The following is a 16,173-nucleotide window of genomic DNA, read 5'->3' as shown; positions in this document are numbered from 1 at the left end:
CAAACTACAGTTCCCAGGATTCTTTTTTTTTTGGTGGGGGGAGAAGCCATGTGCTTTGAATGCATAGTGGGTATGCAGCATGTGCCTGACATTCTGCTGGATTATGGCTATCCATTTGGAACAGACAACATCATGCCTGGCTCAGATGCAGAAAACTGACCTCAAAGTCTGAAGGTGCTTCCCCACGCCTTTTTTTTCCTGGTTGAAACATAGGCTTGTGCCTCTTGCATAACACACACTGTTAATGACCTCTTGTCTGTTCCCTGTTTGCTTGCCAGGGGACAGTCCATGTGCTGTTTGTGACTCAGAGTTCCTTGCAGTTCCCTTCTCCTCCCCATTGCTTTGAGTCCCAGCAGACACACCCCCTCAGAGCCTTGAATTCCTCTTCCTTGCAAAGTATAAAGGGACTGTTCAGCTGGTGGTGAAGGCAGAAGGAGCGCAGGGTGCAAAGAACCAGCCTTCACCTCCACTTCGCTTGTCCACCAGCTGCCCTCCAAGAGTTATGGGGAAGGGCCAGATGCTTGGGGGACCCAGCGTCTTTCTCCTGTTGCTCTTCCTCCTTCCTGGGGACACCACCACATCCACCACAGAACCGTAAGCTGCTTGCTAGAGGGGTTCTCTCCCCTTCCACTTTGTCTTCTTTCCTTCCCACAAGGGCTGTGTACACATGGTGGTTTCAAGTCGGTTTGAGGCATCCCATCTGTGCATATTTCTTTCACCATCCACACAAAGTTGTCCTCCTCTGAGGAGCAGCTCACACTTTCCTCCCATTTAATTTGGATTTTCCTGGGGTTATAACCAAAGTTGGTCCTACTCAGAGCAGACCCATTGAAGTCAATGCACATGGCTAATGTACGTTTAAGTCTACCCTTGAGTAGGACTAGCGTTAGGTATAACCCCAAGAAATTCATCCTCTATTGTGCCTGAAATCTTTTTTCTTTTTCTGTGGTGACCACCCCCTTCATCAGGTTTAGGTCTCTGCATGGCTTTAACCTTATGATGGGCATTAATGACATTGGTGTAAGGATGGAATGATCTGTCAATTTCGGTTCTCTCTGTTTCTCATTTTTCTTATCCTAAATTTGGTTCTCCACATTTCTGAAGCAATTTGCAATTTTTTGTAAAAAAATCCTCATGAAAATTATTCAGCATTTTCTTGCTATTTTCTCCTCATAATACATTTTTGTATGCAGTTTTGACTAATGTACACTTTTTTTGCAATCAGTTCCTCCTAATATAATGGACTTGATAGCTTTATAGGCCCCTTCCAACTCTACTGTTCTATGAATTGAAAGTGCTCGTGTGTGCATGAGCATGAGTAAAAGCACACATGGGGAAATCAAATCTGTGCAACTCACGTGTGCATCAACGCTCTGGTGTACACAGCCTACATCTGGCTCCAGCTCATTCTTTTCCCTCAAGTGCAGCTGTGTAAAACTCTCCACACAGCTTTTCGGAGGGTGTATGTATGCATGCATTTGTTTATTAAATGCAAGTTCCGCCCTTCCTCCAAAAAGGAGATCAGGGGGGGCATTGTGTGAATGCACACAACAGACATTTAACTCATAAAATCCACAGCAGCGAGATGTGGTCATGGCCATCAACCCTTTGGGAGGAGGAGCGGGATATACATTTATTATATTATTATACATTTAGGAATAAATATAAATAAATAAAACGTGCATGGGATTAGGCAGATGCATGGAGGAGCAGGTTATCTGCAGCTACAAGTCATGATGCCTATGCTCTCCTTCCAAGATCAGAGGCAGCCTACCTCTGTGAAGAGTAGTTACTATGGAACCACCACCAGAGAGCGAGGTCCCCAGAGGTGTCTGGGCACTGTAGGGGACAGAAAGCTGGACTAGATGGATTTTTGCTCTGATCCAGCAGGCCCTTCGTTTGCTCATTGCACATTCAGAGTGGGTTTCCCTGCCTGAGACCAGGAGTGCTTCCAGACAGGGGATTAATATCACAACCAGGTCATTGGGAGTAGGGTTTTTTTTGTTTTTAATTTATCAAATTTTCTGTGGAAAGGATAAACCTGGATGAAATGGGAGGGGGGGAAGATGCCAGCATTTCATGGCAGCAATGTCATGTGGACTCTGCAGAAAAATTTTGACACACGGCAAGAACCAATCCCACCCCCAGCACCCGTATGGAAGCTCCCAAAGAAATTTAGACAAGCCGGCAGCCCTTTGGTGAAAAATAAACTCGGATCTTATTTATTTATTTATTTATTTATTTATATCCTGCCCTTCCTCCCAGCAGGAGCCCAGGGCGGCAAACAAAAGCACTAAAAACTTTAAAACATCATAAAAACAATCCTTAAAATACATTAAAACAAAACATCTTTAAAAATGTTTCTTCTCAACCTTTGTGCAATGCAGGTCTTTTAAGGCAATCAACGCCCCAGTTCATATCCCACCCATGTGTTTGTTAGGATAAATTTCCACGAAAATGCTGAAGAATTTTCATGAGCATTTTTTTTTAATGCAGAATTCTGGATTTAAGAGTGACAGATCCTTCCATATCTAGCTGCAACTGACAAATACTGGTTTTGGTCAGTGGCTCCTTCTCGGCCATTGCTGTTTTGCAATTGGGGATTCAATCTCAGACTGGAAAATTCAGGTTGACCAAATAAAGCGGATTTGGTTACGTCTTGTGCAACGCATCGCTTCATGCCCCAAAACTGACTTTTTGCAATAAGAAAAGTGATGGGGAAATGTATTGGAAAGTGTGGGATAATTGCTTGAGACAACATCATATACACCTCCTGCAAACAAACTAGAACACTCAGTAAACAACCAATGTGACATAACCTGCAAACTTTGAATGCTCAATAAAGAGGCGATCTGGAAGCAACTAGTTTCAGTTTATGGGATTTAACGTTGCTATGTCAGGATTCAGGAAATGTGTACCTGTGTCCTTCATCTTATTTTTCAATGAATGGAAACTGGTATTTCAACTGGTATTATTTGATGTATTGGCAGATAGAATCCACAACACTTGCAGTTGTACCAAAATGGCGAAGATGCCCACCTTGACAATGGAAAACTGCAAAAGACTGTAGTTTTTAGAAGATGTTTGAAGGAAAATGTTTTTGAGGGAGGCATTGCCGGCTGCTTGTGTCATCCATTCATTTTTTAATTTTTGTCTTTTGTCTCACAGTTGCTTCTGGTTGAACAGGTGGGGCAGGTTTTGGAGCATGGTAAAAGCCTGTCCCACCTGTTTAAGTAGACGCAAATGTATGTGTCAGTGTCCACGTGACAAGGACAGACACCTCTTTCGAATTGTCATCACAAAGGTGTGGTGGGTGGGGGCATAAATAAACAAATTTCATGCCTCTAGCCACTGATCTTTGGCAATCCTACCTTGAACACGCCCAATCTTGGAAGCTAACAGAGTCATGCCTGGTTAGTTCTTGGATGGGAGACTGCCTGGGAATACCGGGTGCTGTAGGCTTAGAGGAAGGCAATAGTAAACCACCTCTGAACACCTCTTATCATGAAAACCCCATGAATGTATCCAAAACAAGATTCATAAGTCATAATCAACTTGAAGGCATATAACAACAAGAAGCCACTGATAACTTTCCGTTGCTGTTTCTCTAGTTGCATACACATACCATATATTTAAACCACATTTTCACCCCCAAGAATCCTGGGAACTATAGTTTACCCATCACAGAGCTACAATTACCAGCATTCTTTGGGGGGGAGGAGCACTCTTTTAATGTGCTTTAAATGTATGGTGTATATGCAGCCTCTCTCTAAATCTGAAATACCTGCCATGCTGATAGCGATGGAGAATAAGGCACAAATAACTCTGGGATGATTTACTGTCTAAGATCAATATAAAGAACATTAAAAAAGCCCCACTGGATCAGGCCAAAGGCCCTCTAGTGCAGCATTCTACTCTCACGGTAGCCAACCAAAGCTCCCAGTGGAAGCCTGCAAGCAGGACCTGAGTGCAAAAGCACTCTCCTCAGTTGCAGTTCCCAGCAAGTGGAATTTAGAGACACCCTACTTCCAACAGTGGTGGCAGAACATAACCATTGTGGCTTGTGGCCATTGATCACCTTATCATCCCCGATAAGAATTTATGTATTATCCTCTTTGAAAAGAATGTACTATTTATTTACTTTAAGAATTTTCCGTATTTATTAGATCCAATATTCTGCGGCAAAAAATAAAAGGGAGGGTGATTTAGGTATTTGATGACTGTATATTATTTTTATGTCAAGCAGGACGCGTGTTTGGAGACTGCAATTGATGCATATTTTGTTACTCATAAAAGTTAATAGAAAATTTAGAAGAAAAGAACATACTAATAAATAGGCATAGCTTCTGCTTACACAGAGTTCTTTCTGGGGTTGGAGAGTGAAGGAAAAGCATTTGGGCAGAACTCCACCAATGGGTTCCAACTAGGGTTACCAGGTTCAGGGCCTGATCCTGATCCTGTATCTTTAGGAGAAAGCTGACTTTCTCTTCTCCTAAGGATACAGGATCAGGATCAGGCCCTGATCCTGGCAACCCTAGTTCCAAGGGTAGTAACCTCCTGTAACGAACCATGCCAAAAATCAAAGGGCAACCAAAATCCTCCATCCCTGGGCCTCTGACTGGATCCCTTTCCCCTTCCTTTCAGGCAATACTTGGTGCTGGTGCCCTTCCTGATCCACACAGAGACCTCTGAGAAGATCTGCATCCAGCTGAGCCACCTGAATGAATCAGTGACTCTGAGTGTCCTCATGGAATACGGAGCAGAGAACAGAAGCCTGTTCAGAGAAGTGGTGTCGAAGAAGGATGAGTTCAAGTGTGTCCCATTCCAGGTGAGGATTTCTCACTTACCGTTTTGGTTTCTACTCCTAATCAAGGTTACCAGATATTTTGCCCAGGAGAAACAACATTACCAGCTGCAGCACTTTCAATGACTTGGCAAACTAGCCGCTGTTCTAGTTTCTTGGTATTCACTTTACTTTTCCACCCAAAGGGATAGCAGTGCAGCTTGCAACAATTAGATTTTTTTAAAAAAAAATTAAAAGCTTTCGTGATTAAGGTTTGCAAGAATTCAAAACGCAGTATTGTTGCATTTTAAACCTATCTGCCATTGACCTAGGGCCTGCTTTTTAAATTCTGAATTTTGAAATGTGATGGTATTTTGGGGGTGTGTGTGTTTGTACACCACTTTATTATAAGGCACTATATAAATGTTTAAATAAATGTGCAAGGTTTCAGATTACACAGAGTTCTTTCATGGGTTAGTCAAGGGAAAAAAGATCACATTTGGGCAGAATGAGATGTTATGAGAGATGCAAGGCTGCTGATGAAAAGTCCATTCCTGTGTCAAGCTCTCTTCCTCCATAATGAATCACTGAAACATTTATCCCATATTACAACATCCATGTCATGATCTTTTTCTTTTTTTTAAAAAAAAGCCCAAGGTCACATACACACCATACATTTAAAGCACTGTTATCCTACTTTAACAGTCATGGTGAATCCTGGGTACTGTAGTTTGTTAAGGGTGCTGACCTCACGGAGCTACAGCTCCCAGTACCATTAGTAAGCTACAGATCCCAGGATTCTCCATGATTGTTAAAGCAGGATAACAGTGCTTTAAATGTGTGGTGTGGATGCCACGTATCCATCAGTTGTTAGCTTCAGAAATCTCAGTTGGGTAGGAGCACTTATTTCTAATGCTCAGAACCTCTCACCTGGTTATGATGAACCTGGTCTTCAAGAAGTAATTTCCATTAGTGACTCCTCCCTACTTTTAAGCCACGTGCACACCAATCATAACTGTGAAAGGGAGCCCTGTCAGGTCCCTACCTCTGGGTCCCACCTCAGGCCACCACCTGCTAGGATCCCACCTCAGGGTCCTGGATTTTAATGGTTCTCTCACCAGCTCTAGCACAAATCTCGCAAGATCCTACTGCTAGGCAGCACCACCAGACACTCCCTATTTCACAATATTGCCTTGAGACTTTGCCGTAGTCTCCTTCTGGCTTATTGTTACTTTGTGTCTGGGTGCACTCACAGGCCACAACCCCCCTGTATCTTTGTGCCTATAAAGCATACAGACCTAGGTTGCTCTGGATACCTGATAATGTTACACTATCTCTTCACCGCTGCCACCATTTGATACTGTTTCTCCATCTTGGTATGTACCCTGCCACCCCTCTGGTCTGTGTAAGCCCCAGCCAAGGATCAGGCTTTTTGTAAACCAAAAAAATATTTATTTATAAACACAGGGAAATAACAAGATTACTTAAAGGTATATTTAGCAAGCATGTGGTTTCATCATATGTGTTTCTCTTTTGTTTCTAGTTGCCAATAACCTGCCTCACTACTAGCCTAATTCAATCCACCCTCCAAACCTATAACCAATCGAACTACTACTCACCAACCAACCAACTCTCAACTGTCATCCTCTCATTTATACCTCCAGACACTCAAGCGCTCAGCCAATCATAATCCAACATTCTCCAGCATTCCAGCCCATGTACTCCCCCCTCTCACTCAGTCCACTTACCATATAAACTCTAATAAACCCACACTTACCATATTTACAGTCATATATATACAGGGACATCACAAGCCCCTCCCCCAGATGACTTAAACAGGACTAGCATGATGTCAATTTCAGTTCTTGTGGTTTTTACATTTTTCCAATCTTAAATTCAGTCCTCTGGATTTCTGCATCAATCTGAGTGTTTTTGTTTATCCTCATGAAAATTCTCCAGCATTTTATTGCAAATTTCTCTTAATAAACATATTTTTGTAGGAAGTTTTTTTTTACTAATGCATACATTTTTGCAAGCCATTTCTCCTCATATAATGCATTTTGCATGTTATTTTCACTCATGTATTCTTATTTATATTTTCTACATACTTTCTCCCAGCATATGCATTTTTGTAAACCTTGTTTGGTTGGAGTATTGCAAAATTCAGATAAGTGCAAATTTCAAAGCATTGCTGTGTTTCAGTTCTATTGTTTTGGATAGTGTGGATTTGATAGAGTTGGCTTGAGATGTGCACAGAATCTAATTTCTCGCCCATCCCTAGACTGGATGGACAGGTCAGGTGCATAGAGTGAAGGACATAAGCACCAGTGGCCCATCTAGTCCAGCATCCTGAACTCACAGCGGTGAACCAGTTGCCCTAGTGCAAAGCCTGCAAGCAGGACCTGAGTGCAAGAGCGCTCTCCCTACATGCAATTCCCAGCAACTGGTATTCATAAGATGATAACATAAGAAGAGTCTGGCTGCTGGATCAGGCCAGTGGCCCATCTAGTCCAACATTCTGTTCTTAGAGTGGCCAGCCAGATGCCCCAATGGGAAGCCCGCGGGCAGCACCTGAGTGCAAAAGCACTCTTCCCGTGTGTGATTCCCAGCGACTGGTATTCAGAGGCATCTTGCCTCCAACAGGGGAGGTTGAAGATGACCATCATGGCTAGTGACCATTGACGGCCATAGGAGTTTCATCTACTGACCAGTTGTTGCTGCTCCTGTTGTTTTAAGAAGGGCACCAGCTAACACCACGTGTTCCTTTGTCAAGCCAGAATGTACCCTGTTCTAAAGAGAATCTTGTTCTTCCGTTTAAAAGTCCCATTTTGTATGATTTATTTGATTTATTTATTTAAAAGGTGGGGCAAACCAGAGCTTATTGTAGGATGACCCATTTACAGGTTTCACCTTGGCTATGTGCCTGTTTGTGGGCATGGGGAGGTCACATTTTTTCAGCAATAGCAAGGTGTCTTTTGAGTGCAGGGAACATCAGAAACTGCCTTTTATCACATCAGACCATCTCGCTCAGTACTGCCTACTCTGACTGACAGCATAGCAAAGATTTCAGGATTCTTGCTCTCTCCCCCCTCCCAAAGACACACACTGTGGCCGCCATTAATAGACTGCCAGTGAGTGGGGCAAACACATTTGAATAGTTAGCAGTGACCAATTAGAAGCTGCGCACCACCAGAAGAGACCTCATGTCTGCTATTCTCCTCTTTCCCCTCCTTCCAGCTTCCAAGATGGGATGGCTCTACGGGCTCCTCAGAGGTTTATCTCACAGCGGAGGTGAAGGGAGCGACACTGAAGTTCTGGAGCCGGAAAAGGGTGCTGGTTGTGAACCATGAGAGCCTGACCTTTGTCCAGACAGACAGGCCCATCTACAAGCCAGGAGATAAAGGTAAGCGAGGAGCTTTGGTGCAGAAAGAATCCATTGCAAAATCCTGAACCACCTTTTCAAAGAATGCAGGGCACCTTTTATTTGCCGCTTGTTCCTCCCTAGAGCTGGAGGTTTCCTTGTTGACCCTCTTAGATCTGAGGGTGGTTTCTGAGGGAAGGACTCTAGCTCAGTGGCAGACGATCTGCTTTGCATAACGAAAGCCCCGAGTTCATTTCCCCCCAGTTCTGGGTAGAGCTGAGAATGTCCCTTGCTTGAAAACCTGGAGAGCCTCTGCCAGTCAGTGTCAGCAATACTGAGCTATAATGGACCAGTGGTCTGGACTCAGCACAAGGCGGCTTCCCGTGTTCATGTCAGTGAGAAGTCCTGAGTCAGTCCGAGTGGTTAGAGGCAACAGGACGAGGTCTCTAAGGGCACTTCCAGACTACTGTTATTTCTGAGTGGGATTGTGTCACGTACCAGCGAGTTCAGGTTGTGCAATGACAGCTGATTGGGAAGTCTTGCACAAGCAAACCTGCTTCCCACAAAGATTTCCCAGATGGGCCTCTGCAACACAGAGGATAACAGATCTTGCTCTGATGCAACAATCATGCTATCTCCCTGCAAACAAATCGGAAGGAATGCTCATTAGACAAATAGCCAATATGGGCCAATCTTCCTGCAGGCAAATCAGGACGAATGCTCAATCAGCAAGTTGTCTGGAAGCACCTAAAAATGGGTCACTTTTTTCACCTGCTACCTTGAATATTCCTGTGTGTGTGTGCTAGGGATGGCAGGGGTTGACCACGGGACCTTCTGCGTGCAAAACATGTGCTGTGCAACTCACCCAGGGCACACAGAGCTGCAAAGTCACATGATCATACTTTTTTTCCCTCTTCCTCTTTCAGTTCAGTTTCGTGTTGTCTCTCTGACCACTGATTTCGGACCCGTCAATGAGCAGGTGAGTTTTCCCAATGCCAAAGTGTCTAGGCAAATTATGCAGCTAGGTGATGAGAGGGTAGCACCCATTTATTTAATTATTTAATCATTAAAGCATCAGTTCACACTAATTAGGGCACTGTGTGCTAGGAGTTAAATCCTGTAATATAGCTCAGGAGTTAAATTCTAGGGGTGGAAAGCCTGTAGAAACCTTGCTTTCAGCTTTACTCTAGCAGAAAGTCTTGAGGGGCCACAATAAACAAGAAAACTAGACTACATTCCAATTTTGGAGATGGAGTAAAAATAAAACCCCAGTAACATATAGTTCCACACAATACCGATCTAGCTAGTGGGAGAATCAGAGTTTAACAGGTAGGCTTAGCTGTTAAAAACAAGCTCAATTTTCCTAGGTTAAAAAGGTTAGGAGGTTTTTTTAGGTGAAAAAAGACAGAGCTGAAAGTTTCAGCTTTCAGATCAGTTGAAACTCACCAAAAATATGAGTCCAGTTTATCAATGCTAGAGTGTAACTATAGGGTAACTTGCACTTTAAAAGTTTTTTTTCCAGTTCTATATATAAAAAAGTAAAAGCTAGTTTTCTTTTCTTTAAAAGTTTTAAACTAAAAATCTTCCATAGGAAAGAAGGAGTCTTCCACAGGGAGTTAGTCCCAATGGAGCCTGGAGGGCTCCCTGGTTTTCTAGGAAGCTCCAAGCTATGAAATGGGTTGCATGAAGGCTAGGGCACAAATTGCATAAGACTCAATGCGAAGTGGATCAAAAGCACATGAGCTCATAGTCATGCCTAAGACATGGCAGCAAAGAAGACTTAATTTGCTGTCCCCATGGCATCCTCAAGTAGCCAGCCAGCAGAACATTTCCATGTGGTGAGGAGACACCTATCTCCAGGAACAGAATGTTGGAACCAGTGGAAGCCTGCTGCGGAAAGTTTGTCAGGCCCTTCGGGGATAAAATCACTCATCTTTATGTTGAGTTGAATGTTACCATTACTGCAGAGCCAGGTGAGGTGTCTGACCCAACATCTTGCCCAGTCCTGTGGTATTGGCTTCAGCTGATGAAGTCTGAGGATGTTGTTGTAATGAGTTAAAATTAAAAATGTTATAGTGGAATAAAATCAAATAATGTTAAATGAAACATATGCTTGCCTCCCTTATGAGAAAGTACGGGAGTTTTTCCGCTTATCAGCTTCATTTGCAATTAACAATGTTGTTCCCAGCTTACTGGACCAAAGGTCAAGGATAAAGGAAGTTTGGAGGGGGAACACAGAAGTGGACCAGAATAGACAGATGCTGAGAAATCAAATAATGATGTATTTCTGATTAGCTATGCATTTCTAATGATATGTATGTGACGTACCTATAGCCTATAAATATGATGGATGTCAGCAATTCTGGAGAGTCACTTAAGGGTGGCCCTCCCTTTGCAAAGGCTCAATAAAGGCAAACATTTGCGGTACTCTGGTCTCGTCTCTATTCCTTATTGGCACCTTGGGGAATATAGAGCTCCTATCAGTCTGGCCTCTATTCAGGCTTGACTCCTTTTGTAACAATGTAGATAAGGTGCTTGCAGCAGTTTGGCCCACAGTATGTGCCCTCAACCCCTCTCCATCGTGGCTAGTTTGAACTAGCCAAGGGGGAGGGGATGGATGGGCAGGTCCAGGGGGTGGTTAACTTATCTTTGCACAGAGGGTGGGGTTGCTGCTGCCTTGAATGAAGTGGTCATGCAGCCGCTCCTAAAGAAGCTTTCCCTGGACCCTGAGGTACTTTACAATGACCCTCCAGTCACTAATACCCCCTTCTGGGGTAAGGCGCTTGAGAGAGTGCTAGCAATCCAGGTGCAAACATTCTTGGAAGAAACTGACTATCTTGACCCATTTCATCTGGATTCATGCCTCGTTTTGGGGACAGACTCAGCCTTGGATAGAATCAGCCTCTGTCTTCAGAGAGGGTCAGGGGGAATGTGACGTGTTGCTCTTGCCTGATCTCTCAATATATTTTGTTGCCATTGGCCATGGTATCCCCCTGGGCCATCTCCATGAGCTGTGAGTCAGTGGCACTGTTGCAATGGTTCTGCTCCTACCGATGAGCCCGTTTTCAGAGATTAGCATCAAGGATTATATGTTTGCCCCTTGGCTTTTGTGCCCTTGGGTGCCACAGAGCTCTATTCTATTGCCAATGCTGTTTAATATCTGTTGGTTCTATTTCTAGCAGAGTATAATTGGCAAAATAAGATTGAGAATTAACCAGCCCATCCCCTCCCCTCACACAGACTAGCTTAGCAAAAGCAACAGGGTCTTCTTTAGTTAAAAAAACAGAGTATAAAAATAGTCTTTATGCACAACCTTTCATGCGTCCCCATACAGGTGGCACGGGACTAATAAACCCACCTGTGCCTGCCACCTACCTCTTGTGAATGATGTGCACGCGTAGCGCTCATGCGTGCCATCAACCCAGATGGCAGCAGGGGGGCCAGCTCCTTAGAGAAGCCCCTGCCACCATCTTGGGTGATGGCAGGCATACGCACACAGCATTCAAACTGACAGGAGAGGCAGGTGGGGGGGTGTACAAGCTTACTGAAGCCCACACTGTCTGTATTGGGGGTGGTGCCTGGGAGCTCCTTCTCTGACCCTGCTGCAGATCATGGAACAACAGTGCCATCCTCCCACCCTAAGGAGGGGCTTTTCAGGGACCCCTCTGTGCTGTAGGGGCCCTCAACCAGGGCCCAACCTGGCTGCCCTCTGGCACCAGTCTATGGATCCCGCAAACCTCTGTTTTATTTGCTTTTATGTTGTTGTCGTATTGGTTTTAGTTTCTATTTGTTGTTTTAATGGATATTGTTTTCATATTGCACATAGTGTACCCCGCTGAGAGATTTTTGAAATGTTATGAGGTTTAGAAGTGCTTTTAAACGAATAAAGGAAAATAAATCACTCGTATGTGGGGGTGGCAGTTGGGGGAGGAGGATTTGCCTTCAAGTAGTTTCTCATTCATTGTTGTCTCTGGTATTTCCCCCCCTCTTTTATTTTTTTGCTTTCACAGATTCCTGTAATTTACATCCAGGTAAGTAGCCAATTCTCCTTTACATCTTGACAAATAACCTGTAGCAGATGTGGGGAACCACTGGTCCTCCAGATGTTGCTGAACAACTCCCATCCTCCTTGCCATTGCCCATGTTTGCTAGGTAGGGCTGATGGGAGTTGTAGTTCAGCAAGATCTGGAGAGCCAAAGGTTCTCCACACCTGACCAATAGTTAATGTGGTTGTTGCCTACTGAGAGCATCTTTGCTAGTGTTCATGGCATTAAAGAGATCTCATTTCATAGCTGTAACATACGAGGCCACTCACATCTCCTGCAGTATTCATGTTGCTTTCAGATGAAGGAGGCCCTAACCAGTGTTACTTTTCATTATTATTTGTATTATCAGGATTAGTATTTAATTTATATTCCAAATGGGGTTGCCAGGTTCATGGCCTGAGACTGATCCTGTATCTTTAGGAGAAGAGAAAGTCAGCCACGTGCAGGTGTTCTTGCAACTCTGTAATGGGAAAAACCACAAGGTGGAATTCTCCCTTCCCCCTGCACAACTTTTAAAGATACAGAAGACCTGTGGGAGGCTGGGCCTGGCAACCAAGAGGTCTTCTGTATCTTTAAAGGTTGTGCAGGGGGAAGGGAGAATTCCACCTTGTGGTTTTTCCCATTACAGCGTTGCAAGAACACCTGCACTTGGCTGACTTTCTCTTCTCCTAAAGATACAGGATCAGTCTCAGGCCATGAACCTGGCAACCCTAATGCTAAATGTTTCTGTGAGGCTCGTCAGGTGCTTAATCCTTTAATGAAATTTTAATTCATCAACTACTACTACTGCATTTTGGGGGCAAATGACATCTCTGCTTCCATGCAGTGCTCAAACTATCGAGTTGCTCCTTTGACAGCCCAATCAGAAATTTTATGGTTTATTGATAGACTGTGTTTTGGTCCAAAGCCCCCCCCCAGGTAATAAATAACATATTAATGCAGAAGTACAATACCACCAGCCAATCAATCAAAACATATCGAAGAGCAAAATCACCAAATATCCACCAACCACACTGGATATCAGAGCTTGGAAAAGTTACTTTTTTGAACTACAACTTCCATCAGCCTAATCCAGTGGCCATGCTGGCTGGGGCTGATGAGAGTTGTAGTTCAAAAACGTAACTTTTCCAAGCTCTGCTGGATATACACTGCTGAGCTGCATTCAGGCTCTCACCACAGACACAGCTCCCCAGCATTCCACCTCTGAGGCCAGGATAACTCATATCCTTCTTCCCCCTCCCTGGCTGTTCCAGTCTTTCACCTAGAAGTAAAGCCATACAACAGCCAATCACCAGAAGTGCCCTCACCCTCACCACACTCCAAAGGACATACCCAAAGGGATGACGACCCTTTTGTGTCACCCCTTCAGGGGGCTGTAATGGGGATGGCTTGCAGGCAGCAACCCGACACCACTGGTGGTTTCCAAATTGTTTTTCTTTGACAACAGGGGGTCAAGATTTGTTTTACTTTAGAGGGGTGGGGGTCCCAAGAGGGAAGAGGAGTGTGGTTTCAGGAGGACAGCAAGGGGGCAAGAGGCCCAGGGATAGCCTGTGCCCAAGGTCCACAACAAACTGGATCTGGCCTTGGTGGTCCAACCAGCAGTGGATCACGTTCCCCACAACCACCAGTGGCTGCATAGCAGTCAATGACATCCACATTTTTATTTCGTCCTGGGTTTGACTTCCAGTGCATCCGACCTTCAATTATCTTGAGCAAAGAGGCATTTTGATACAATACAAACAGAATGGAAAAAGTGGGGGGAATTAACCATTAACTCTGACAACAGTCCTACGCAGAGTGACTTGCCAGCAAGTTCAGTTTAAGTCAATAAGGCCTTGAAGAACAAATGCTTACCATTTGTGCTGAATGTAAAATAAATAAATAAAATAAAGAAGGATTTCTATCCCCCCCCCAAAATCCCCATTGAATGAGTGTGTTGAGGTGAAATAAAAAAATTGAGTCCTGGACAGAATCTGCTGGGCCTCAGAAGGTATCAAAGAGGAGAAAAGCCACACAAATTATTTGTGATTTCTTGAAAGTACATAATTAAAATGCCCCTTAGGATAAGTCATTTGGCTTCCTAAACTGTTGCTGGCCTTCAGGTCCTGCGTCTCCAGCCAGTCCCTGCCTCCCGCCATATAGCTACTGAACATACATGTAATTAAAAACTGTTGGCAGCATAAAGTGCATTCTGCGTAACTGTGTGAACCCAGGTTTTGAAGGCATCTTCCTCATGCCATTCATCATTAGGGATGGAAAGGTCTGTCAGTTTCGGGGTTCTCTTGTTGTTATGTGCCTTCAAGTCGATTTCGACTTATGGTGACCCTGTGAATCAGCGACCTCCAATAGCATCTGTCATGAACCACCGTCTTCAGATCTTTTAAGTTCAGGTCTGTGGCTTCCTTGATGGAATCAATCGATCTCTTGTTTGGTCTTCCTCTTTTTCTACTCCCTTCTCTTTTTCTGTATTGTCTTTTTTTAGTGAATCATGTCTTCTCATCATGCGTCCAAAGTATGATAACTTCAGTTTCATCATTTTAGCTTCTAGTGATAGTTCTGGTTTAATTTGTTCTAACACCCAAATATTTGTCTTTTTTGCAGTCCATGATATGCTCAAAGCTCTCCTTCAACACCACATGTCAAAGGAGTTGATTTTTCTCTTATAGGGTTCTCTTAGTTTCCCATTTTCCCTCTCTTAGTTTCCCATTTTCCCTCTCTTAGTTTCCCATTTTCCCAATCTTAAATGCAGTTCTCCACATTCCTGCAGCAATTTCTTTTTTAAAAAAAAATCCTCATGAAAATTCTTCAGCGTTAGAGTGCGTCTTTCCCCTAACAATCGCATCTTTGTAATGCAATCAACTAAAGTGCGCATTTTGCAAGCCATTTCTCCTAAACGGAGTCACATCTTTGTTTATTATTTTCAGTGATATATGTACATTCGTACGCCCGCTTTCCTCTCATAGGTGCATTTTTGAAAACATTGTTCAGTCGGAGAGCGGCATCGCAACATTTGGATGAGTGCATGTTTCAAAGCAACCCTATGCTTTGGTTCTCATATTGATTTGGAAAGTGAAAATTTTGAAAGATTCGGCTTTAAATGAGAGATAGTTTCACATCGTTAAAGTCATGCAAATGTCGTGTCTCCTTCACTGTGCCGCTGCAATGTAATTCACCACCACAGTCTTGTCATTCTTTGTCTGTTTAAAGAAGGCCCCTCCGCACCATACTGGCGCCTGAATGAATGCCCAGCTCCTTCTCTCTGTCCCCCTTTTAAGCACCTCTTCTAGTCTCCTAATTTAATTTTGCCACCTTTACCTGGGACTGGTGCCTATGGTTCCCCCCTCTCTTTACTGACTCATCCCTCCTTCCCCCTCGCACCTCCCGCACCTTCCTGCTCAGACTCTATTTTGCAACATTTTCCTGGGACTGATTTCCTCTCTCTCCACCCCCCTGACCCGCCGCTGAAGCAATCAACAACCCCCAGCAGCATCGGCCTTTCCTTAAAGGCTCAACCGGCTAGGGATTTATTTATTTATGAAAGAGTTCAGGGAGGCAGAAGGACTGGACAAGAGCAGCTTGCACATGCTCCTGATTTAGCATTCACTGGGAAAGGGTCTGTAGCTCAGTGCTTAGAGCACCTGCTTTGCATGCAGAAGGTCCCAGGTTCAATCCCCGGCATCTCGAGGTAGGGCTGGGAAAAAAACTCCCTGCCTGAAACCCTGGAGAGCCACTGCCAATCAGTGTTGACAATACTGAGCTGGATGCTCTGAGGCTCTGATGTGGTATTAGGTACTTTCCTATGTTCCAGCAATGGTGGCTTCTCCAGTCTCCAGGACTGGCCTCAGGAGGTTCCCAGAGTTGGAGGCTGATTCCAAGAGACTCCAGGCCAAACCTGGAGGGCTGGCAACCCTACTCTTTGGGTGCAAATTTGTTTCCATGGTTCCTTAAATAGACCTTCTGCCTGTTGCCATCCCTAGTGAAGA

At 44.2% G+C, this 16,173-nt stretch overlaps 1 protein-coding gene across 2 annotated transcripts in view; it reads left to right on the top strand.

The window, feature by feature from the left end:
- The first annotated feature begins 414 nt into the window (after positions 1-414).
- The window catches only part of LOC133381560 (alpha-2-macroglobulin-like), a 74,421-nt gene continuing 58,662 nt past the window's right edge, over positions 415-16,173 (top strand). For both annotated transcript variants that reach the window (XM_061620812.1, XM_061620811.1), the window contains exons 1-5: positions 415-594; positions 4,645-4,828; positions 8,021-8,186; positions 9,071-9,123; positions 12,155-12,175. In XM_061620812.1, coding sequence (XP_061476796.1) covers positions 503-594; positions 4,645-4,828; positions 8,021-8,186; positions 9,071-9,123; positions 12,155-12,175 — 516 coding nt within the window. In that variant the 5' untranslated portion in view covers positions 415-502. The remainder of the gene's footprint in view (positions 595-4,644; positions 4,829-8,020; positions 8,187-9,070; positions 9,124-12,154; positions 12,176-16,173) is intronic.

This window comes from Rhineura floridana, chromosome 3 (assembly GCF_030035675.1).
Source record: "Rhineura floridana isolate rRhiFlo1 chromosome 3, rRhiFlo1.hap2, whole genome shotgun sequence".
NCBI lineage: Eukaryota > Metazoa > Chordata > Lepidosauria > Squamata > Rhineuridae > Rhineura > Rhineura floridana.
Note: the sequence above shows the minus strand (reverse complement) of the source record. Positions and strands in the feature narration are given on the sequence as shown.